This window comes from Ranitomeya variabilis, chromosome 2 (assembly GCF_051348905.1).
Source record: "Ranitomeya variabilis isolate aRanVar5 chromosome 2, aRanVar5.hap1, whole genome shotgun sequence".
Classification (NCBI taxonomy): Eukaryota; Metazoa; Chordata; class Amphibia; order Anura; family Dendrobatidae; genus Ranitomeya; species Ranitomeya variabilis.
Window position 1 is genome coordinate 571,066,552 of NC_135233.1, and position 26,701 is coordinate 571,093,252.

Here is a 26,701-nt window from a genome sequence, read left to right on the forward strand (position 1 = left end):
AAATGACCTTTTTACACTGCAAAGCTCACTGTTCAGTTCACAGTTTTGCTTTTATCCACATGGTAGGGCAAGTTTAATGCTTGGTAATGGTCTTTTATTGCTACATTTTGGTGAGGAATCAAACGATTCTCCAGCATTGGGACCAGAGAAGAAGACCATGGAGGGAACGGTTGTATGTGTACATGTCATTGATACATACTGCCTCCTACTACAGATCCTCTTCCTTTGGGGTCAAAGACCTCGCCCTATCCTGGATCTCCTCATACCTTGCCAACCGCACATTTAGTGTTTCCTACTCCCATACTACCTCTTCATATCGCCCCCTCTCTGTTGGTGTCCCCCAAGGCTCTGTCCTAGGACCCTTACTCTTCTTCATATATACACTCGGCCTGGGACAACTCATAAGGTCATATGGCTTCCAGTACCATCTATATGCCGATGACACTTAGATCTACCTCTCTGGCCCAGATGTCACCGCTCTGCTGTCAAGAATCCCAGAGTTTCTATCAGCCATATCCTCCTTCTCCTCTCGCTTCCTCAAGCTCAATGTGGACAAATCTGAACTCATTATCTTTCCTCCATCACGCATATCTTCCCTACCTGATCTATCTATTAAAATAAATGAAATCACACTTTCCCCTGTCCCCAAAATCCGCTGCCTCGGAATAACCCTTGACTCTGCCCTGTCCTTCAAACCGCACATCCAAGCTCTCGCCACCTCTTGTCGCCTCCAGCTCAAAAATATTTCCAGAATCCATCCTTTCCTCAACCCACACTCTACCAAAGTGCTTGTGCATGCCCTAATCATCTCCCGCCTCGACTACTGCAACATCCTCATCTGTGGCCTACCTTCTAACACTCTCGCACCGCTCCAGTCCATCCTTAACTCTGCTGCCCGACTAATTAATCTCTCTCCTCGCTACACTCCTGATTCCCCTCTTTGCAAATCCCTTCACTGGCTCCCAATTTCCCAGCGTATCCAGTTTAAATTACTAACACTGACCTACAAAGCCATCCATAACCTTTCTCCTCCGTATATTTCCACACTAATCTCTCAATATCTTCCCTCACATAATCTCCGGTCCTCCCAAGACCTCCTCCTCTCCTCCACAATTATTCGCTCCTCACCCAATCGCCTCCAAGACTTCTCCCGAATATCACCCATCCTCTGGAATTCAGTGCCCCAACACATCCGGTTATCCACTTCTTTTGGATCCTTTAAAAGAAACCTGAAAATCCACCTCTTCAAAGAAGCTTACAGCCTGTAAAGACCACACGACCACCTCAACACCATTGGAGCTACTGCAACCCTCAACCTATTGTCTTCTTCCCCATAATCCTGTAGAATGTAAGCCCGCAAGGGCAGGGTCCTCTTCCCTCTGTACCAGTCTGTCATTGCTACTTTTGTTTACTGTAAGTGATATTTGTATTTTGATGTAACCCCTTCTCATGTACAGCATCATGGAATTAATGGTGCTATATAAATAAATAATAATAATAATGCATTTACAAAAGGCACCTATGCTCAAGATATGGTTGTTTCTTAGCAAGAAGTCAAGGGGAATAAAGTCCCAATTTCCTATCAAACCCCCCCCCCCCAAAAAAAAAAAAGGCACTTGTTTTAGCAATCCGCCACTAATGTACTGTACGTGAAAGATTTAAGACTTGCTGGAAAGATTTGCTTCTGTTTTATTAGGGCTGCCATTGAGAACGCAAGAGCAGAACTTGAGAGAGGTGCTTCGAGATTTCTTAATGGGCTGTCAGGGGCAAGACACCCGGTCTAGGTTTCGCCAGCGCTCTTCCTGTGCATTAAAAGCAACAGGGGCCAAGCAGCGCTTACAGAAGTATGAATTACTTGATGCCTTCTCTGTTCCATATGGTCAGCAGTGTCTCAAACAATTAATCACTTACACAATCTTTGCATTGGATTTAAGGTTTCAGCTGTACCTGTGCCAGTGGGGGCAGCACAAGGGAGGGGAGACTGCGTAAGCATAAAATATCAAGTTTATTAACACCGGGCGCCAAAGTCTAAGCAGCTGGCTTCTATAAACAACACTTCTCATCCCCGCCTCACCTTTACAATGCTATTATTTCATGTGATACTTACTGCGAGAAATCTGAGAATAGTTACATGTATGTGTGTAGAAATATCTATGGTGATTTATGCTCGCGGAGCGTAATGCTTCGTAGAAACATTAATGGCACACTAATCCGGACATTAGGAGCCAAAATGCCCACTTTTCGGTAACTCCAAAAATATTAGCACTTTGAAGCTAGCGCTGGACACAGAAACAAATGTATAAATGGGTTTGAAAGTGATCTGAATCCTGTAATTGTGAAACTTTAGCGTAAAATGGTAGAGGTTTAAGTCTGCAGTAATTTTTTGTGACTGCAGACTTGTGAATCCTCACAGCGCGCGCACAGCATGCTGTCAGGATTCTCTGGTGACTGCAAATATGTGACTTGCATACTTGCTGCCACATTATGTCTAGACATGTCCATCCTCACTCAAGTCACTTGTATTGAACAAGGCCATCCACGTCTAGTTGGCTTGTGACCGCATATATGCAAATCGCATACTTGCGATCACGCGTCTCGCCCAATCCTGGGACCTGACAATCGTCACAGCCCTCTGCAAAGATTCCCAAGTCTGCAGTCATATACCGCTAAAGATCCAAGAGAGTGATAAGTATCCCATGATGGTGGAACTTTGGACTAAAAAGGGGTTGTCCAGGCTTGGGGTTAACGCCTGCCGTCAATCTATGTGACTACAGATTTGTGAATCCTGTGCACTGTGAGGTTTCTCTGACGCTATGTCATGTGACTTCAATTATGCGATTTGGATACATGCGTTGACGTGCATGGCCTCATTCAATACAAGTGAATTGAGCTGGGTTGGACACATGTAGTTGGAATGTGGCCAGAATTATGCTTGTGGTCACATGACAATCCCGTGTCGGCAGCAGAGAATCTTGACACTACACGCTGTGAGGATTCACAAGTCTGCAGTCGATTAGAAGGACTGCACAATTGATCGCCAAGCCTGGACAACCCTTTTAAACTTGTTTTTTTTTTTTTTTTTAAATGAAGAAACAGAACTAAAATATATGTATTATATATATTTTTGGTGTTCCTATGCAGAATGCAGCAATACTTGACAGCAAGACGAGTTTGTTATAGGCTGTTGCGCTCTGCATAGGCAGCAACAAAGAATTTGTTTGTGTGAAAGTGTGCTTTGTCATATTTGTTGCTGTATATGTAGCGCACAGTAGCCAAACTCATCTCGACTGCTGCACTCTTCATAGACAGCAACTAAAATGTCAAAAGCTGCATTGTGCTCTTCCATAGTAGCTCACTATCTCTACTCTTACTTGTAAAATTGTCAGGAAAAGTCTCAAAACACAAAAAAAAACACTAACTTTATAATAAACTTTTAAGCTTTTGCCTACTTTTTCTAACCTAACCAGAGTTTGGGATAGGAGTAGAGTTGGGCATAGGGTTAGGACTAGGGTTTGGGATAGGAGTAGAGTTGAGCGTAGGGTTAGGACTAGGGTTTGGGATAGGAGTAGAGTTGGGAGTAGGGTTAGGACTAGGGTTTGGGCTAGGAGTAAAGCTGGACGTAGGGTTAGGACTATGGTTTGGGATAGGAGTAGAGTTGGGCGTAGGGTTAGGACTACGGTTTGGGATAGGAGTAGAGTTGAGCGTAGGGTTAGGACTAGGGTTTGGGATAGGAGTAGAGTTGGGAGTAGGGTTAGCACTAGGGTTTGGGCTAGGAGTAAAGCTGGACGTAGGGTTAGGACTAGGGTTTGAGATAGAAGTAGAGTTGGGAGTAGGGTTACGACCAGGGTTTGGGATTGGGTAAATAATGGTTACATCAAAATAAAACACACAAATGTAATTTAAAAAATGCAACGTAAAAAAATAGATAAAATGTAAAATATAAAGTTATACATTATGTCTAACAGTCCACTTGTTATGGGGTGCAAATTACTTGTCTCGCCCTGGGCACTGGCCTGAAGGACTGGTTGATAGCTTCTCTTTTAGGTGTTCTTGGCGTCATGAACTGCTCACTCATGCCCTACTGGGCATAATATAGAATATCAGTTTTTCCTGAATTTTTCCTTTAATCATCTCAAGGCTCCCACAACCAATATAAAGATGAATTACTACTGGGACTTGAGATATTAAACCATGAGGTTTGATCGGTAAAAATCAGTTTCCTCTCCATCTTAACTTTTGATGAACTGACCCCAGCTTTTTTTGTCTCTGGTGGTCACTTTAATTAAAATTAATTTTTGAATTTGAGACAGTTTTGTAGTTTTTATTTTTTTATCTAAATTCAAGTAATCTTTCTGAATAAATTCTGATTCCTGCCCCCCTCTCTGTATTTGTAGTCATGTCCAACATTTACTGCTGCTATTTTTTTTGTGTGTTACAAATCCTGATATTTTCCATCTGCACAAGTAAAGTCCTCTTTATTAAGAAAATACCATTTCTTTGGTACACATCCTGTTGACCTCTGATTTTGCCCTGTTAACCTTGTCTTTAAACATCAGGTCACCAGGGCAAGTCCATCTCACTCAGGAAACAATCGAAAGAAAGTGTTGGCATTGTACAAATATTGGAAATAGTATGCATGTCCTTATAACAAGGGAGGCCTGATAAGGCTATGGAAAGCACAACTTTAGAGAAGTGTTTGTTATCCACTCTGTTGACCTCTAGCCCCTGACTGTAAAATACCTCCATTAGCTGGAGATAGTAGGTGAAGGCTTCAGTCAACCCTTAGAGGAAGCATCGGTCAGAGAACTAGTACCTGTCATCAGGCTCATAACATTTCCTATAATAGGTTTCGTAACTAATGTGAACAATCCACTAACTGCCGCCAAGACTCTGTCTTGCACCAGCTTTCTTCCTTTGCATGGACTTATAGGTTTTCCCATTCTTTTGAGGAGCATCCCCATTTATCCTACCTTCTTCTAAACTCTAATGATGGGCAAACGTGCTGGGATAAGGTGTTATCGGAGCATGCTTGTGTGCTGAGTGTCTTCAGCATGCTCGAAAAATATGTTTGAGTCTCTGCGGCTGTTCAACAGCAGCAACACATGCAGGGATTGTCTAACAGGCAATCCCTGCATGTGTTGTGGCTTTCAAACAGCCGCGGGGACTGGACCATATTTTTCGAGCAGGTCGAAGACACTTGGTTAACACCCGAGCATGCTCGGATAACACCTTATCCAATAACGTTTGCTCATCCTCACTAAACACGAGAAATTACCATTAATCTGAAAATAGTCCAACACAACTGTCTGCAGGTATTGCAGGGCATTTCAGCTCAACCCCCTTCACTTCAGTATAGGAGAGCTAGACCCCACCAATGGATGGGTATGTTGCCATTTTTGGAATAAAAAAAAAACAGCCATGTTTTTCTATTACATGATTTTAAAAGGAACCTGTCGGCACCGAATGGCTGACAACTAAGTAAAGGTGCTCTGTGCACCCTTGACGTGGCCAAACAGTTCACTGCACCTTCCCACCTTCTTGATTTTCCTTAATCTCCACGCTTCTCTGGCTCCATATAGCCAAAGATGTCGTTCAAAATAGAGGGTGGGGAAAACAAGGAGTTTGGAGGCTGCAATGAACTGTTTGGCCAAGACAAGGGTGCACTGAACCCGTTTTTGGTTTGATCAGTAATTGTGTGCTGACAGGGTTCCCTTTAAGGGTATTCCGTCACCATAGAATGAGAGTTCCAACCAAGTACAGGCGCCCAATGCTTCACAATGGGTCCAATCATTTATATGCACCTTCCCGCCTGCTTGGTTTCCATATAGCTCCACCCTTTTCTGATAATATGAAACCAAGTCTGTCAATCAAATTAGAGGGGGTAGACTGATGGAAAACAATCAGGTGGGAAGTTGCATGTAAATGATTTGCTATGCCATGAAGCACCGAGCATCGGGACTTAGCTTGAACAGTCACTCTGTGAAAATTAACAGTCCCTTTAAGTGAAAATTAAAATGGTCTGAATGCCTATTTTGAAGCTTTTGACAGTATATAGTCCTATATGTGAGCAGTATATTGGAATGGCAGGTCAGATGAGCTACCGTACAAGATGGCACAATAAGTATTCAGCTGTTTCATTAACAGAACAGAATAAGTATTCGCTGTATTCCTGTACCGACGTTCCACCCTCATCCTCATCAGTGATTTAACTATAACTGTGATCAGGTGCAGGAGTGTAATTCCTGTTTATGGAAAGTTTTGGTCTTTGCCTTTTAATCTCTGTATGCCAAGGGATATTCAAGAGATATGCAAATACAAATAGTGGTAGTAAAAAGAATGCAAAATATAAGAGTCAGTTACCAGTCAGATGGAAGGCCTGGCTTGTGATCCCCTCTGTTCCTTGACTTCTCCCCACATGATATGTCATTGTGACCACCCCGGAAAAAAAGCCATAGGCCATATTTTACACGAGCCATTAACCCCTTTGGTTCACTTCCCTTCTGTCACCTGGATTTGACCTAAATTGCCTCCTCTTGCATCTAACAGCTAAAAACTCCAAAACTTAAATTGGGTCATAACTCCTTAATGGACAGTCCTAGGGAAGCAATTTTGGCTCCATCAGATTCCGTTGGGCCCCTGGAAGGCTTTCACCTTGTTCTGGGATCTCGGAAATATACACGATGTACGGCTAGGATGTATAACATTTCCATTACTCCTTATAGGATTATGTTTCTAGAATGTTCTTTGGCTGCTTCAATTCAGCAGGACTCTATATTGCATGCAAGCCTTTGTCCTGAGCTTGGCTTTCTCAAAGTGTGAGATCTGTCACTCACATCCTATTGTGGCTTGACCACCTGCTGAGCTAGGTGCCAGTATTCCCTTTTGAGGCTTTGAGAATGCTGGACAACCGGCTGAGCCAGGTTTCCTGTCACTGCTGCCCAAAGGAAGAGAGTTTTATAATCCTATGCCAAATAGGATACATATTATTGACATGAAATTATATCACCAATATTCTTCACACTGTGGTTTATGATAAAGTATAACACTATTTCTGGCCGTTACATGACTTGTATCCTGTGTCTTTTTCACCAGTTCGTTCTTCCCTGTGCACTAGAAGCTTCCACAGTTTTTCTTTGTCTTTTTCTCTGATCCTATTTCTCTCCATCTCCCCACCTTCACTTCTTCCTTCTCCATTTACTTTTCAAGCAAAGATTTAATTTGATCCCTCGCTGCAGACAGATATGTAGACAGATTTGAGCAGGTATTTCTCACAGTCCAAAAGACACATTGTGACTGATAAGTGGACAAAGAAGCTTTTTACCAAATTTATTTTCTTGTAGTGTTGATTTATGATAAACAAGTGCAGCTGCTGTTAAAAAATGGTGTTGTATTTTCTACTCTGATACTTCCCTAATGTATAAATTAAAAAAAAATAACTGCCGCCATATTTTTTTCACTATAGAATGCAATTTACTTCATGAAACCCCATTTTCAGACCACAGAAAATAGGAAAAACATATTTCCTACTAAGTAAAACTTCCTTGGAAGTGTAAAGAAGTGGAGGTGGCATGTACAGTATGTTATAACTTTAAAGCACTCACATTATGTATGTGCTTTGACGCACACAAAGCTACATATACAAACTGCTCTGTTACATACAGTACACAACCCTACCACTTACACACAAACGGCTCTGCTACATGAACACATTTTTGCTAAACGAAGCTCTGCTACATGCGCATACACACAGCTTAGCTACATCAATATACATGAATCTCAGCTACATACACATACAGTTCAGCTACATAAACTGCTCTTCTTTAACACAGTTGAGTTAACTACATCAGCACACACAGCTTAGCTACAATGCACTCAGCTCAGTTACATCATTAAAACACCCAAACACGCTGTATACATTACACATTTTGAAGATCACATGTCCTGATAGGTCCTTCAGGTAGTCAGTATTTACAGCATCCTTGCAGTGTTAGTGATGCACAGGTCTTGGTAACTTACTCTACTGCTGTTCAACAATCATACAGTTTCAGTGTGAGGCAAGACGAGAGCGAGCGGTTGCCTCAGTGATCTGGAAGGGTTAACATTCTCCTTGATTATAGGAAGCTGCCTTTGAACTATAGAGGCACACTTTTCAGCAAGTTTTTTGTTCTTGCTAAATAGTGGATCTTTTAGAAAACAAAATAGTTGCCGAACACAGTATAAGTTGCTCTAAAAAAATTTCGACCATGCAAAGGTCTAAAATAATGTATGATGTTCAGGATTTGAGAAGGCAAATGCAAAAGCATTCTACTGGTCTTTATTGCTCAAACCGGTTGTGTACAGGAGGAGTTTAGTGAAATCGTCAGAAACCCGTTTGTTTAAAAAAAAAGAAAAAAAAAAGCAGGGTTAGAAAAACATAGCTGCTTTCTTCCAAAAACAGCACCACATCTGTCCACAGGTTGTATGTGGTATTGCAGCCTAATCTCATTCACTTCAGTAGCACTTAGCTATACTATCAAACCATGTTTGGACTGTAAAATAGGTCCTCGGTCTACTTTTATTGATCTGCTCTTCTTCAGGGTTCCACAGGGAAGTTCCAATGGAAAACAGTATTTTCTTTCAAAATTACCTTGATGATGTGCTATAGCAAAGAAAGAGTTATTGTATAAAGATCACGGAAAGTGAACTGTACCAGGTCATTTTTGTCAGACATTGTCTGATGTGTGCTTTGGTTTTCCTCTGTAACTCATTCCTTCCATTTTGACATACGTCTGGCACATTATCTCCACGGTAATAAACCACAAAGGAAGTCTACGATCATCCAACGGATGCCTCCTAAAGATGAAATATTGGCCGATTTAACCAGTATCACTAATCATAAAATGACTTTATATTATCCAATATATTAAAACTTCGTATAGTACATTATTTTTGTGTGCCACTGACAAAATCTCTAGCCGTTATTGATTGCGCACACATAGCTCGCTCTATTACTGCCAGTTTGTCGTTTTTCTGGCGGGGATAGCTCAATATTCTTTCCTTGTTTCTGTGATTTAATTCGTCAATGTATCTTATACCTTTTATATTCACTCAAAATTTTGTTTATAAAAAAAACTCCAAACTCGTATTTATTCTTTAATGCAGTTTTTTATTTCCCTTTTATCTATGGATCTATATAACAGGGAAGAATGCTACTCCTTTTTCTCATACAGAGTTATATATTCTTAAAAACTGGTTCAAAATCTTATACACTTACACTGATCCAACTTGTATGTTAATTAGTTATATATGTCAGGTTTTAAAGGGATTGTCTCATCAGGGCAACACCTGACAACCCCCACTCTGGAGCCCCTCTACTAGTTTATATGGACATTATAATGGCAGGTTCCCTTCTTGGCACTACTCTGAGCCAGAATACAATATTATTGGTGCACACAACTTTACTGTGTAGACCAGGACATCTTCACATAGGGCGGGTGTTTTTCTTAAAAGCCTCTTCTGCTGGAGATCTAGGAATTGCTGGATAACAGACCCCACTGCCTTTCTAAGGCCGTGTTTTATGGACGTCTAAGTTCAGCCTAAGGAGTTTCCATTTGTTGGCTAGCCGCACATGACTGAAACGCCACCCACCGCAGTGGATAATGGCAGCACTATTTTGAAACATGTGGCCTAACCTTGAAGGACCATTTAGATTAGCATCTCGGCTATTATAAAACATGTGGTCTAAGGGTACTGTCACACTCTGCAACTTTCCAGCGATCACGACCAGCGATACGACCTGGCCGTGATCGTTGGAAAGTCGTTGTGTGGTCGCTGGAGAGCTGTCACACAGACAGCTCTCCAGCGACCAACGATGCCGAAGGCCCCGGGTAACCAGGGTAAACATCGGGTTACTAAGCGCAGTGCCGCGCTTAGTAACCCGATGTTTACCCTGGTTACCATTGTAAAAGTAAAAAAAAAAAAAACAGTACATACTCACATTCCGGTGTCCGTCAGGTCCCTTGCAGTCTGCTTCCCACTCTGACTGAGTGCCGCCGTAAAGTGAAAGCAGATCACAGCGGTGACATCACCGCTGTGCTCTGCTCTTACATTCCGGCCGGCAGTCAGTCAGAGCGGGAAGCAGACGGCAAGGGACCTGACGGACACCGGAATGTGAGTATGTACGTTTTTTTTTTTAAAACTTTTACGATGGTAACCAGGGTAAACATCGGGTTACTAAGCGCGGCCCTGCGCTTAGTAACCCGATGTTTACCCTGGTTACAAGCGAACGCATCGTTGGATCGGTGTCACACACACCGATCCAACGATGACAGCGGGAGATCCAGCGACGAAAGAAAGTTCCAAACGATCTGCTACGATGTACGATTCTCAGCAGGGTCCCTGATCGCTGCTGCGTGTCAGACACAGCGATATCGTATGGATATCGCTGGAACGTCACGGATCGTACCGTCGTAGCGACAAAAGTGCCACTGTGTGACAGTACCCTAACCCTGAAGGACCATTTAGATTAGCATCTCGGCTGCCATCACAGTGTCAGGATGACCAAGGAATATTTTTGCATTTCCTACATGATGTTTTCCACGACTAATGACCAGTAAGAACATAAACACTACACCAATTTGCATCAAAGTATTGGACACACTCTGTCCTTAGCGTTTGGATTTGACTGATCTGACCATCTTTGGGTACAAATGGGCTCTTATGACCCCTATACACATTAAATAAAAGTCGGATGAACCCATTGATTTTGGCAAAATCGTTTATCTAATATGTATGGGGTTCTCCTTACTCTCCACCTACTGATTTTGTCGGAGGAGTTTAAGGAGCCGACGGTTGGAATCAAGTCACCCAATCCCTTTGCTTTGACAACGCCTGATGTTTAGCCATGAGTCATGTAATGTGTATAGCCAACTTTGGGAAGAGGCTGAACTTCATCACTTTTTGGGGAGTAATATTCTACAACCTTTTCCCCTCAATGAATTCCCATTCATTGCAGCTGACATAAAGCATACACCCTACTGAAAATACCATAAGAAAAGTGTGTGCCTCCAATAAGAGATTTTATTTTTAATAGTAAAAAAATAAGCTGCACTGTGTTAAAAAAAAAAAAAAAAAATTGCAAACTCATTTGTAATTTATTAACCTAAATTAAAAGCAACACTCCTTTTAAAGCAAACAATTTGAAACTGATCTTACAATAACATTAGCGGCCTTTAATTCAACCTCGAGCCATGGTGACTTGATGGATGAACGATCTGTATGAACACGGATCTTGTGTAAGTCTAGCTAGTTCCACCAGGGTCTTCACCATTATCTTGGTAGTATTGAGCCATCGGAATGCTGGTCTTCCTCTTCATCTTGTTCCTTCTATTCTTCCATGATGTCCTTCAGTGATTTCTCTCTCTTCGTATGATGTGTCCATAGTAGACAAGTCATTGCTTGGTGATCCTTGCTTGATTTATTTGTTCTTCCCGCCGTCCATGGTATTTAGAACGTCCTTCTCCAGCACCACATTTCCAAGGTGTTGATTCTACTTTTGTCTTGTTTTTTTTTAATCATCCAGGTTTTGCATTCTGGTCTACAGAAAATACCAGGCTATGATTTCATATAAATACAACAAACCTAACAAAAGGGTCCAGTGACCCAGCCTTGCTGGTATTTAAAGCATACATTTTATCTCCATAAAGCAGGCGGTCCTGATTTTTGTTCGCTGATATTATGTTCATTGCCACTAATACAGACAGTAATACATATCAGAGACTAAAAACAAACACACAGGACACTGCAATATTAACTAACTTTTGACCGAATTCATGGTTAATATTTTAACCTTATAATGACTAAATGCTGTAAATTTATGATGTTTGGTCCTGAACTTTAACCCCATGCTATTGTAAATTTGCAGCACCTTGCTAAAACTGGGGACTCTCAAGAGAAGACAGAAGCGGTTTATTACCGCTTCTGTCTTCTGTTTCGCTATGCAGGGTAATGAGGCATTGTTAGTCCTTTTTTAGGACCTGACGATCATGATCATTAGGCCACATTTACATGTTCAGTATTTGGTCAGTATTTTACATCAGTATTTGTAAGCCAAAACCAGGAGTGGGTGATAAATACAGAAGTGGTGCATATGTTTCTATTATACTTAAACCTCTGATTGTTCCACTCCTGGTTTTGTATTACAAATACTGATGTAAAATACTGACCAAGTACTGAACGTGTGAACATGGCCTTGGGTGCATGCGGGTATAGCAAATCTGCTGGGTCCTGGCAGACTTAGATGAGCTCTGCCAATGACTTATGCCACTGAGGGAAGCTGCTTTTCCCCTGTAACTTTGGCTTGTATTGATGTCTCAGTTACACTGTGAAAAAATGATCAATAAAGGAAAAAAAAGATCTTTGATGATCTCCAAGGAAATATAATGTAAAACAATATATACAAAAAAAGTGTAAAAATCTTTAGTAGGAAAAGTAATACAATTGAAAATAATATGGAAAAACTCAATTTTTTTAGTGGAAAATACTTTTTATTATATTCATGTAAGAAGAAAAAATAAAACCTACACTTTTCAGTTATCTACGTGACTGTAATAACCTGGAAAATTCACTCAATTCTTGGCTTGAAACGTGAACATTAGAAATATAATTCAAAAAAGTAAACCAAAAAATAGCATTTGTGTCGCCGAAGAAAAATTAGATGAATTTCAAAGTAATTTTTATGTAACTCTAAAACTGCTCTAAAAATAATAGAATTTGCCCAACATAAAACAAATATTACATATAGCCACGTTCCATGGAGAAATAAAAAAATATATAGCAGAGGGGCAAAAATAGGGGAAAAAATTGTCCTTTTTGTCTTGTTTTTTAAGGGTTAAGGTAGTGTGAAAAAAAAATGTTTGTGTTGATACCCATTAGAGAGAGGCTGAGTTACTAGTGGGTCCTTGGACCCTTTTGGTATAGTTGCATTTAATCAATTCCCTTCTTTGGTCTTTACGATCCCATTATTTATAAATTATTTATATTATATTCTGAGTATTACAAAAGTTGTGGAATGGGTATCCATGTTGAAAAAGAATTAAAAGAATAAGTTAAACATGAAAGAAATGGAATTGTTTGATACATTTTTTTTCTGTATAGGATTATAGTGTTTGCGTATTTGTGTTTATAGTATTATATACAACGTACGTAGTTTATATCAAATTTTGTGCACTTGGCAAGTAACTTGGGTTGCAAATGAGCTAAACCATACTATTTTATGGCTTGTTTTATGTGACGCATATATTGACTAAAGTCCAAATATATGGTGACCATTTTCGGTCATCATTTCCCATATTGATTAACTGGCAAACATGCAATAGTAATAATGAAAATATATTGATTTACTGTCCTCATTTGCCTATGAGCTTTTTATTAATTTTACGTGTTTCCCCTTCTTTCCCCTTTATCTAATTGCTGCGCAGACCAGCCTATTGCTAAAAGAGCTTGAAAAAGACTGCTGGACCGGGGAAGACAAGTACAAAATACTCCAGTGCATTACGCCATTACTAGCCGAGCGCCAAGACCTGCGGCTTCAATGGAGAAAGAGGTGAGATTGACAATGAAGAATAATTCTGGAATTTAATCTCTGTACATACTTTCTGTACTTTGTAAGTGGAGATAGTGTATTTAACCCTGCTGTTCTGTTCGGGTCCAAATGACCCGAAATGAAATTTGAGACCCTGCAGATTATTTATTATGCGGATCTGAAACTTATCATTTGACTTTTCCTCATTTGAGGGTTTCTTACTATGAGTGTTTTTTTTAATTACTATTTGCTACACGCTGGTTGTTACACTTGTACTGTTGGGGTCAATATGACCCCATAACATTTTATACTATTCAACAGGTCACTAATTATTTCTGCCTGCAAAATGTATTTGTTTTCCTGTGTACTTAATCTCGTTATTCAATTATTATTATTAACATATTATTATAATACAAATGACAAATATAGAGGGACGAGTTTATGGTGATAAATGGAACAAATTAGATGTGACAGCTCTAAATGCTTATATTGGTTTACTTCATTTAGCAGGAGTATACAAATGTTATGGTGAATCAGCTAAAAGTTTGTGGAATTCCAAAACTGGTCGCCACATATTTAGAGCTACAATGTCTCTTGAAAGGTTTCATCAGATTTCTAGAGTACTGAGGTTTGATAATAAAACAGGTCAAATTGAAAGAGCTAAAGATAAACTAGCCTTTATTAGAAATGTTTGGAATAAATGGGTAGAGAGTCTACCAAAATTATATAATATTGGGGAAGCTGTAACTGTTGATGAACAACTGGTGGCATTCCAAGGTAGGTGGCTGTCTAGACAATACATACTGAGTAGGCCAGCAAAGTACGGCATCAAGATATGGACACTTTGTGACAGCGAAAGTTCATACGTTGTATACGCTCAACTGTATACAGGAAGAAACCCTGGAGAAAGAGCTGAAAAAAATCAAGGTATGTGAGTTGTTCTCGATTTGACTCATTGACTAAAAGGACAAAATGTCACATGTGACAACTTTTTTACATCCTACCTACTGGGCCAGATGTTGCAAGAAAGACAACTTACCATTCTGGGTACTATAAGGAAAAACACGCCAGAACTGCCGCAAGGTATCCTTAGTAAAAGAGATGTGTATAGTTCTACTTTTTACTTTACTGGAGATACAACAGTTGTGTCTTACGTTCCCCCAAAAAATAAACATGTAATTCTAATGAGCACAATGCACCATGACAATGCAATAAGTAATCGAGAAGACAGAAAGCCGGACATGATATTAGATTATAATGCCACAAAAGGGGCTGTTGACACACTAGATGAAGCAATATCATCATACAAATGCAAATGCAAAATTAATCGTTGGCCAATGATATTTTACAACATTCTGGATGTTTCGGCATACAACGCATTTGTTTTATGGAGCTGAAATAAGCTGCATAAAAGAAGAATTTTTATTGGAGAATTAGGAATCCGGTTAGGCAGTATATCAAAGCCAGAAAAGTAAACCCCAGAATTGAAGGAAAAACCATAAAAATTGAGCTTGACTTGAGTAGGTACACATGCAGCTTATAAGCGCATGTTCACATTGGCCATAAAACATATAAAACCTACAAGAGAAAAAGTGAGAAAAAACCCTGCTTTAACGAAGTAAAAAAAAGCAAAAAGTGCATTTAAATAACAGAGTTTTTAGTAATTCTGTTTTTGATCAAAAATAGCATAAAAGCCATCCCACCACGACAAGGTGACTCTGATCGGGACGGTCCTACACTGTCTAATATTAAAACCTTACCATGTTTCAATGTTGACCTCAGTGTGAATAAGGGCAGACAAATGAACCGGGCCCAACCAGCGAAACACCAGTCTGGGGAAGCCTTATATACAATCTCTAGCTCAGAAACAGGGAGGCCACACCCTGGCTTGCCCAGAATGCAATAATACAAAGGAAAAACACAAAAATTGAGCTTCACTTGAGTTGGTACACATGCAGCTTATAAGTGAAGGAGCAGCAGCCATTGTGAAGAGTGTCAAGCTTCATGCTCAAGAAAGAGACTCCAGGGCCTCCGCCAGCACAGCTACCAGCCAAAAAAGAAGAGATGTAGCTTCTGTCCATCTTCTTGTGACAATAAAACAAATCTTAAATGTGTTGGGTGTGCAAAATATCTATGTAAATGTCATCTGTTTTATTATTGTGTTCAATGTAAAAATGCATGAACCTGTTCAACCTTTTTAGAGATAAAAAAGAAAAACTGAAGTTTTCATTATTTTCATAAAATATGTTAACACAGTTATATTTAGTTAAATGTCATGTTAATAGTAATAGAAATCTAAAGCATGTCTGTTATTTGGGTGCAGAATGCTATAAAGCGAACATGATTGCTAACAGCTCATGTGACCTTTTTCTGAAAAAACTAAATAAAAATTAAGTTTTATTTTAATTTTTCATTTGTTTATGATCAAATGTGTTCACATACAAGTTTAATAATGAAATAGGTATTAAAATAAAACACAATAGCTAAAATCAACATTTTAATGGGTCGGGTCATATTGACCCGAAACAGTACAAGTGCATAGTTAATGCGATCAGAACAGCAGGGATAAAGGACTTTTTCTTACCAAAAATTTTGATCACCTATCCTCGTAGGTATGACCACTAGTAGAGCTAGTGAAAATTGATTCGCAGGATTTGGCCCATCTCTGGTCGCTGGTCGGGAACCCTAAGACGTGTCTCCTACCTGACTGTATCCACATCTCTTCTTTTGATTAGTCGGCCTGGAACTGAATTGACCAGGTCCTGCTAATCAATTCGCACCAACTCAAAACATTTGTGGTCCAACCACTAGGAACAGCATAATCCGGAGATTGAAGGTCCAGAAATCGCATGTGTGAAGGATAGCACGCATTCTATTCACTTTTATGAGACAATATTTGTCAATTCCAAAAACCTGCATCGAGCAGTAATCGATCATATGCATTACACTGGTCAACACAAAAAATCATCAGCAAAGGTAATATAACTGTTTTATGGAGTTTGATGTGCTGATTCCAAAAATATGCTTAGTTTTGCTGTATCACATAACGTTTCTGAGATAGAAGTATTTTTGTTATTACGTTATTTATGCATTTACAATTTATGTGGTTTTTCCTATGTTATTCCCATTTCTTTGCTTGTCTTGTGAATTTTCTTACATGGACAACATCAGTAAAGTTTTTAGTTAGTTTTATGGGAAGGAGTATTGACAGTGCAGTCATCCAATGACTGTTTCTCAGAAAGTCACGTTATGGGGAGGAGCTAACTGTTATGTGGCAGTAAGATTTGAGTCAGTCAGAAAAGGATGGTGATGTGAGACTCTGACAGGAGACAGGCCTCTACAGGGATCTGAGCCCTGCCACAGGGAGATAGAAGGGAAGGCAGCAGACAGCCGCCATTGTGAGAGGATTGTCACTGCATTTCTGGGAGGGCAAATTGCCTCAGAGGGAAGAAAACAGCTTAGCCACTGAGGTGTAACTGAGTGAGGGTCTCCACAGAGAGAGATCCTGAAAGCAGCCAATTTCGCACTGAGAAACTGCCTGTCTCCAAATCTATAAGGAATAGGCTGACCCATTTACCTCACAACTGTATATAGTTATCTACCAGATTACCTCCAGTAAAATTAGTTCTAAATACAAGCTGTCTCTGTTATCTCTGGGGAAATATCTACATATACTTGGTCGGCTCATCGCATTTTGTTTTTAGTTTGTCACCACCATTGAACTGAACGTACTCTACTGTTTGATCTGATTTAAAGGAGAAAAATGCCCCGACAGTGTATCAATCATCTGAACAGATTCTGCTGTGTGTGTGGTTCTTTTACACCAAAAGGCCAAGTACGTTCAATCACTCATGATATTAAAAAGTTTGTAAACAGACCCTTAATCCTTTCTCCGGCCAACACGCCTTCATCACGGTGCCTGAATGTGAATGGAATATAATTCTGCCGTATTTTGAAATTCACATATAAATTTTTTTGTGAGAGTTGGGAGACGGAGACTATTTAAAAAAATTTTTGTCATTTGATTGGGGGTATGGCACTTTTACCATTGGCTGCTGTATAGGACTTAAAAAATCCATGTTTAAAATGTCACAAGAACTTAAAAGGCTAAAAAAATTGCAAAATGCTACTAAAAATGCTAAAAACACTCGAAAAAAACACAAGAAATGCATCCTAATACACACCAAGTAGGTGCAATAACCGAATAACTTTTATGACAGTATATGGATGTATGTTGGTGCACAGCTTGTCTTGTGGCATTGCCACCTGTGACTTTCAGGTATGTGTTTCTGAGGTCATGATCAGGTTGGTCAACACTTGGATATTACACTGAGGATCTAATGTCTCGTCATCATGTTAAAACTCTCTTTACAACTTGGGATACGTCGGATAAATAGGACGAAACCAACTTGTTAAAAGCAGGCCACAGCTTCCTCATTATGCTCAGTTTGTTTATGGTGGGTGACATTAGTCTGACAGACGTATCACCCAACTGACTACATGACCCTTTCCTTGGCCTTCTTTGTAACCTGCAGGAAAGACACCTTAAAACATTAGGATGGTCAGCAGCTGGAAATATAATATGAGACATGTGCTCTTTATTTAAAAAAAAAAATGCTGATTGCAAATGTAAGTTCCTAAATAATGTTGATCATCCGCTTTCATATGCAAAAAAATCTCATAACAGGCATATAACGTATTCTAAGGAAACCAACCCTAACATGTGTCCATTGACTTTGCTGTTCATCGGATTACGTATAAGAAATTCAGACAAGTGTTTAATCCTTTGATCCCAACGTTTTGTTACATCTAATTCTGAAAAGCTCACTGAGCATGATATATTGTATATATTTTGGGCCATGCGAGTAAATGAAGTATATAGGTCAGTATTTCCCAATCTCCAGTCCTCACGGACCCCACAGGTCATGTTTTCAGGATTTCCATAGTGTTGCACAGGTGAGACAATAACTGATGCCTTGATAATACTTCCACTACTTGCGCAATACTAAAGAAATTCTGAAAACATGACCTGTGGGGTCCGTGAGGACTGAAGATTGGGAAACACTGATATAGGTGAACTAGAGCGGGAGCAACCAAAGCAGTACATAAAATTGGTGAATGGCAATAAGAATGTCAGGTTTGAAAGAAAAAAAGGATTTAAGGGCTAACTAATCCCTATATACCATATTTATCAATGATCAGTAGCTATAGGACAGTAACTATAACTAGGGAGTATCTACAATCACTGAATCAATACTTCTGGTGCATTTACACTGGCTGAAAATCCTTGTATGGCGCATTTCCCAATAATCGTGCAACATAAACAGGCTGTCAATTACCAGGCGAGTAAACAACGCTTCAAGTGAAATAATTTTAAGCTTTGTTTAAAAAAAATCATCGTTCGTGACAGCCCAAACATTCTACCACGGTTTTCCTAGACTCCGGACTTGTTTACCTTTGAGCATATCTGGGACGTCATTGGTCAAAAATTGCAAAAGGTGCTGTCAGCAGCGGATCTTGATAATTTGGCCAAGTGCATTAATTGCAGCAGAACATTCCTCAGAGAGCCATGAATAACCAATAATAACAAAGAGAAAAGATCAGCACCACAGAAGATGTGGTTATATCCGCTAAATGTAGAACTGATCATACATCAGCTATAACCGTATGCCCAACCAAGGTGAAAGCATTTGTATAATGAAAAATGAAGAAAGTGGTGACACTCATCAGATCAGTATAAAAGTCCAAAATGTATTCAAATCACTAAAAAGTCTGGCATGGGAGAGAGTGACACATGTGCCACTGCCACTGTCTGCCATGCTAGACTGACTTTTAAGTAATTTGAATACATTTTGGACTTTTATACTGAACTGGAGAGTGACACCACTTTCTTCATTTTTCATAACCAATAATAAGTGATAGCAGCCAAGACTTATACTGGAAATTGAATAGATGGAGACTGTTGTGAATTCCGTTCTCAGACTCCCTCCTGTGGTCATGAATGGTACTTTGGTTAGTTCTGCTCTTTGACTCCCTCTGGTGGCTTTGAGCGGAACTGCTGGTCACTGAGGTTGGCTTTGTCAGGTGCTCTCGTTTATTGCTTGCTGGCTTCTCTATTTAACTCCACTCAGATCGTTACTTGATGCCAGCTGTCAATGTTTCAGTATTGATTCAGATCTCTCTTGGACTTCTCTGAGGACCTGTCTATTCCAGCAGAAGCTAAGTCTTTGCTAGTTCATTTTTTGTTACTGCTTCCTGAATATATTTCTTAGTACTGCTAATTTCTAGTCCAGCTTGCTATCATGATATTCCCTTGCTAGCCTGAAGCTCTGGGGTGCAGAGTGGCACCTCCACACCGTGAGTCGGTGTGGGGAGTCTTTTTTCTTACTGTGCGTGGTTTTTTGTAGTCTTTTGTGCTGACCGCATAGTTCCCTTGCTATCCTCTGACTATTTTAGTGAAGTCTGGCCTCCTTTGCTAAAACCTGTTTCATTCCTGTGTTTGTGACTTTCCTCATAACTCACAGTCAATATATGTGGGGGGCTGCCTTTACCTTTGGGGAATTTCTCTGAGGCAAGGTTAGGCTTCTATTTCTATCTTTAGGGGTAGTTAGCTCTTAGGCTGTGAAGAGGCGTCTAGGGAGAGTTAGGTACGCTTCACGGCTATTTCTAGTTTGTGTGATAGGAGTAGGGTTTGCGGTCAGTTCCCACTTTCCCAGAGCTTGTTCCGATTACTAGTTTACTCATCAGGTCATTCCGGGTGCTCCTAACCACCAGGTCCATAACAGTACAGTTGGCCCACAAAGTGTTAATGCATCTCAAAAGAGGGATAACAGAAGTTCTGAACCCATTTTTTTTTCTTTGCAGTGTGTTTTGTCTCTCTTTTCCCCTTAATCTCTGGGTGGTTCAGGACTCAGGTGTAGATATGGATATTCAAGGTCTGTCCTCTTGTGTGGATCATCTCACTGCAAGAGTACGAAGCATTCAAGATTATGTAGTTCAGAATCCGATGTTAGAGCCTAGAATTCCAATTCCTGATTTGTTTTCTAGGGATAGATCTAAGTTTCTGAATTTCAAAAATAATTGTAAACTGTTTCTTGCTTTGAGACCCCGCTCCTCTGGTGACCCCATTCAGCAAGTAAAAATTATTATTTCTTTGTTGCGTGGCGACCCTCAAGACTGGGCATTCCCCCTTGCGCCAGGAGATCCTGCATTGCTTAATGTAGATGCGTTTTTTCTGGCGCTTGGATTGCTTTATGACGAACCGAATTCAGTGGATCAGGCAGAGAAAATCTTGCTAGCTTTGTGTCAGGGTCAGGATGAAGCGGAGATATATTGTCAGAAGTTTAGAAAATGGTCTGTGCATACTCAATGGAATGAGTGTGCCCTGGCAGCAATTTTTAGAAAGGGTCTTTCTGAAGCCCTTAAGGATGTTATGGTGGGATTCCCCACGCCTGCTGGTCTGAATGAATCAATGTCCTTGGCCATCCAAATTGATCGGCGTTTGCGTGACCGCAAAATTGTGCACCATTTGGCGGTGTCCTCTGAGCAGAGGCCTGAGCTTATGCAATGTGATAGAACTTTGACCAGAACTGAACGGCAAGAACACAGACGTCAGAATAGGCTGTGTTTTTACTGTGGTGACCCCACTCATGCTATCTCTGATTGTCCTAAGCGCACTAAGCGGTTCGCTAGGTCTGTCACCATTGGTACTGTACAGCCTAAATTTCTTTTGTCTGTTACTCTGATTTGCTCTTTGTCATCCTACTCGGTTATGGCATTTGTGGATTCAGGCGCTGCCCTGAATTTGATGGACTTGGAGTTTGCCAGGCGCTGTGGTTTTTTCTTGGAGCCTTTGCAGTATCCTATTCCATTAAGGGGAATTGATGCCACGCCGTTGGCCAAGAATAAACCTCAGTACTGGACTCAGTTGACCATGTGCATGGCTCCTGCACATCAGGAAGATATTCGCTTTTTGGTGTTGCATAATTTGCATGATGTGGTCGTGTTGGGTTTGCCATGGCTACAGGTTCATAATCCAGTATTGGATTGGAAATCAATGTCTGTGTCTAGTTGGGGTTGTCAAGGGGTACATGGCGATGTTCCGTTGGTGTCAATTTCTGCTTTCACTCCTTCTGAAGTCCCTGAGTTTGTCGGATTACCAGGATGTATTTGATGAGCCCAAATCCAGTGTCCTACCCCCTCAGGGATTGTGATTGTGCTATAAATTTGATTCCTGGTAGTAAGTTTCCTAAGGGCCGACTTTTCAATTTATCCGTGCCAGAGCACGCCACTATGCGGAGTTATATAAAGGAGTCCTTGGAGAAAGGGCATATTCGCCCGTCTTCATCACCGTTGGGAGCAGGGTTCTTTTTTGTGGCCAAGAAGGATGGTTCTCTGAGACCCTGTATAGATTACCGCCTTCTCAATAAAATCACGGTCAAATTTCAGTACCCTTTGCCTCTGCTGTCTGATTTGTTTGCTCGGATTAAGGGGGCTAGTTGGTTCACTAAGATAGATCTTCGAGGGGCGTATAACCTTGTGCGTATTAAACAGGGCGATGAATGGAAAACAGCATTTAATACGCCCGAGGACCATTTTGAGTACCTGGTAATGCCATTCGGGCTTTCAAATGCTCCATCTGTGTTTCAGTCCTTTATGCATGACATCTTCCGAAAGTATCTGGATAGATTCATGATTGTATATTTGGATGATATTTTGGTCTTTTCGGATGATTGGGAGTCTCATGTGAAACAGGTCAGAATGGTATTCCAGGTCCTTCGTGCTAATCCCTTGTTTGTGAAGGGGTCTAAATGTCTCTTCGGAGTTCAGAAGGTTTCCTTTTTGGGCTTCATTTTTTCCCCTTCCACTATCGAGATGGATCCTGTTAAAGTTCAGGCCATTTATGATTGGACTCAACCTACATCTGTGAAGAGCCTCCAGAAATTCCTGGGCTTTGCTAATTTTTACCGTCGCTTCATCGCTAATTTTTCTAGTGTGGTTCAACCTTTGACTGATTTGACAAAGAAAGGTGCTGATGTGGTGAATTGGTCCTCTGCGGCCGTTGAGGCTTTTCAGGAGCTGAAACGCCGTTTTTCTTCGGCCCCTGTGTTGCATCAGCCAGATGTTTTGCTCCCTTTTCAGGTCGAGGTTGATGCTTCTGAGATTGGAGCAGGGGCTGTTTTGTCTCAAAGAAGTTCTGATGGCTCTGTGATGAAGCCATGTGCCTTCTTTTCTAGAAAGTTTTCGCCTGCTGAGCGTAATTATGATGTTGGCAATCGAGAGCTGCTGGCTATGAAGTGGGCATTCTAGGAGTGGCGACATTGGCTTGAGGGAGCCAAGCACCGCGTGGTGGTCTTGACGGATCACAAAAATCTGACTTATCTCGAGTCTGCCAAGCGGTTGAATCCTAGACAGGCTCGATGGTCGCTGTTTTTCTCCAGTTTCGATTTTGTGGTCTCATACCTTCCAGGTTCTAAGAATGTGAAGGCGGATGCCCTTTCTAGGAGTTTTGTGCCTGATTCTCCGGGAGTCCCTGAGCCGGCTGGTATCCTCAAAGAGGGGGTAATTCTGTCTGCCATCTCCCCTGATTTGCGGCGGGTGCTGCAGCAGTTTCAGGCTGATAGACCTGACCGTTGTCCAGCGGAGAAATTGTTTGTCCCTGATAGATGGACTAGCAGAGTTATTTCTGAGGTTCATTGCTCAGTGTTGGCTGGTCATCCTGGGATTTTTGGGACCAGAGATTTGGTGGCTAGATCCTTTTAGTGGCCTTCCTTGTCTCGGGATGTGCGTTCTTTTGTGCAGTCCTGTGGTACTTGTGCTCGGGCTAAGCCCTGCTGTTTAAGTGCCAGTGGGTTGCTTTTGCCCTTGCTAGTCCCGAAAAGGCCTTGGATGCATGTTTCCATGGATTTTATTTCAGATCTTCCTGTCTCTCAAAGGATGTCTGTCATCTGGGTGGTTTGTGATCGCTTTTCTAAGATGGTCCATTTGGTACTCTTGCCTAAATTACCTTCCTCCTCTGATTTGGTGCCATTATTTTTTCAACATGTGGTTCGTTTGCATGGCATTCCGGAGAACATTGTGTCGGACAGAGGTTCCCAGTTTGTCTCTAGGTTTTGGCGGTCCTTTTGTGCTAAGATGGGCATTGATTTGTCTTTTTCTTCGGCTTTCCATCCTCAAACAAATGGCCAAACCGAACGAACCAACCAGACTTTGGAAACCTATCTGAGATGCTTTGTTTCTGCTGATCAGGATGATTGGGTGACCTTCTTGCCATTGGCTGAGTTCGCCCTTAATAATCGGGCTAGTTCGGCTACTTTGGTTTCGCCTTTTTTTTGCAGTTCTGGTTTTCATCCTCGTTTTTCTTCGGGGCAGGTTGAGCCTTCTGACTGTCCTGGTGTGGATTCTGTGGTGGACAGGTTGCAGCAAATTTGGACTCACGTAGTGGACAATCTGACGTTGTCCCAGGAGAAGGCTCAACGTTTCGCTAACCGCCGTCGTTGTGTTGGTCCTCGACTTCGTGTTGGGGATTTGGTTTGGTTGTCTTCTCGTTATGTTCCTATGAAGGTTTCTTCTAAGTTTAAGCCTCGTTTCATTGGTCCTTATAAGATTTCTGAAATTCTCAACCCTGTGTCATTTCGTTTGGTCCTTCCAGCTTCTTTTGCCATCCATAATGTGTTCCATAGGTCGTTGTTGCGGAGGTACGTGGCGCCTATGGTTCCCTCCGTTGATCCTCCTGTTCCGGTGTTGGTTGAGGGGGAGTTGGAGTATGTGGTGGAAAAAATTTTGGATTCTCGTATTTCGAGACGGAAGCTTCAGTACCTGGTTAAGTGGAAGGGCTATGGTCAGGAGGATAATTCCTGGGTTGCTGCCTCCGATGTCCACGCTGCCGATTTAGTTTGTGCCTTTCATTTGGCTCGTCCTGATCGGCCTGGGGGCCCTGGTGAGGGTTCGGTGACCCCTCCTCAAGGGGGGGGTACTGTTGTGAATTCCGTTCTCGGACTCCCTCCTGTGGTCATGAATGGTACTTTGGTTAGTTCTGCTCTTGGACTCCCTCTGGTGGCTTTGAGCGGAACTGCTGGTCACTGAGGTTGGCTTTGTCAGCTGCTCTCGTTTATTGCTTGCTGGCTTCTCTATTTAACTCCACTCAGATCGTTACTTGATGCCAGCTGTCAATGTTTCAGTATTGGTTCAGATCTCTCTTGGACTTCTCTGAGGACCTGTCTATTCCAGCAGAAGCTAAGTCTTTGCTAGTTCATTTGTTGTTACTGCTTCCTGAATATATTTCTTAGTACTGCTAATTTCTAGTCCAGCTTGCTATCATGATATTCCCTTGCTAGCCGGAAACTCTGGGGTGCAGAGTGGCACCTCCACACCGTGAGTCGGTGTGGGGAGTCTTTTTTCTTACTCTGCGTGGTTTTTTGTAGTCGTTTGTGCTGACCGCATAGTTCCCTTGCTATCCTCTGACTATTTTAGAGAAGTCTGGCCTCCTTTGCTAAAACCTGTTTCATTCCTGTGTTTGTGACTTTCCTCTTAACTCACAGTCAATATATGTGGGGGGCTGCCTTTACCTTTGGTGAATTTCTCTGAGGCAAGGTTAGGCTTCTATTTCTATCTTTAGGGGTAGTTAGCTCTTAGGCTGTGAAGAGGCGTCTAGGGAGAGTTAGGTACGCTCCGCCGCTATTTCTAGTTTGTGTGATAGGAGTAGGGTTTGCGGTCAGCAGAGTTCCCACTTTCCCAGAGCTTGTTCCGATTACTAGTTTACTCATCAGTTCATTCCGGGTGCTCCTAACCACCAGGTCCATAACAGGAGACGTCATGAAAATTTTGTTCCAATTTTTTTCATCATTTGCAGATCATCAACATGTCATCCTGTGATTTTCATACTACCATGACTTTTTCTTTTTGATATTGCAGTTTTAATGCTGAGAAGTTTGTGTATATATGTATGTGTATATATATATATATATATATATATATATATATATATATATATATATATATATATATATATATATATATATATATATGTATATATATATATATGTATATATATATATATATATATATATATGTATATATATGTATATATGTATATATATGTATATATGTATATATGTATATATATATATATATATATATATATATATATATATATATATATATATATATATATATATATACAGTACAGACCAAAAGTTTGGACACACCTCATTTAAGGATTGTTCTGTCTTTTCATGACTATGAAAATTGTACATTCGCACTGAAGGCATCACAACTATGAAATAACACATGTGGAATTATATGCTTAACAAAAAAGTGTGAAACAACTGAAATTATGTCTTATATTCTAGGTTCTTCAAAGTAGCCTCCTTTTGCTTTGATGACTGCTTTGCACACTCTTGGCATTTTCTTGATGAGCTTCAAGAGGTAGTCGCCGGGAATGGTTTTCAATTCACAGGTGTGCCCTGTCAGGTTTAATAAGTGGGATTTCTTGCCTTATAAATGGAGTTGGGACCATCAGTTGTGTTGTGCAGAAGTCTGGTGGATACACAGCTGATAGTCCTACTGAATAGATTGTCAAAATTTGTATTATGGCAAGAAAAAAGCAGCTAAGTAAAGAAACACGAGTGGCCATCATTACTTTAAGAAATGAAGGTCAGTCTGCAAAATTGGGAAAGCTTTGAAAGTGTCCCCAAGTGCAGTGGCAAAAACCATTAAGCGCTAGAAAGAAACTGGCTCACATGAGGACCGCCCCAGAAAAGGAAGACCAAGAGTCACCTCTGCTTCTGAGGATAAGTTTATCCGAGTAACCAGCCTCAGAAATCGCAGGTTAACAGCAGCTCAGATTAGAGACCAGGTCAATGCCACACAGCGTTCTAGCAGCAGGCACATCTCTACAACAACTGTTAAGAGGAGACTGTGCAGCAGGCCTTCATGGTAAAATAACTGCTAGGAAACCACTGCTAAGGACAGGCAACAAGCAGAAGAGACTTGTTTGGACTAAAGAACACAAGGAATGGACATTAGACCAGTGAAAATCTGTGTTTTGGTCTGATGAGTCCAAATGTGAGATCTTTGGTTCCAACCAACCGTGTCTTTGTGCAACGCAGAAAAGGTGAACGGATGGACTCTACATGCCTG

The 26,701-nt window shown here is 40.9% G+C and overlaps 1 protein-coding gene across 4 annotated transcripts in view; it reads left to right on the plus strand.

The window, feature by feature from the left end:
• FTO (FTO alpha-ketoglutarate dependent dioxygenase) overlaps positions 1–26,701 on the plus strand; it is a 507,540-nt gene that overhangs the window by 146,690 nt on the left and 334,149 nt on the right. For all 4 annotated transcript variants that reach the window (XM_077288247.1, XM_077288245.1, XM_077288248.1 and 1 more), the window contains exon 8: positions 13,458–13,582. In XM_077288247.1, coding sequence (XP_077144362.1) covers positions 13,458–13,582 — 125 coding nt within the window. The remainder of the gene's footprint in view (positions 1–13,457; positions 13,583–26,701) is intronic.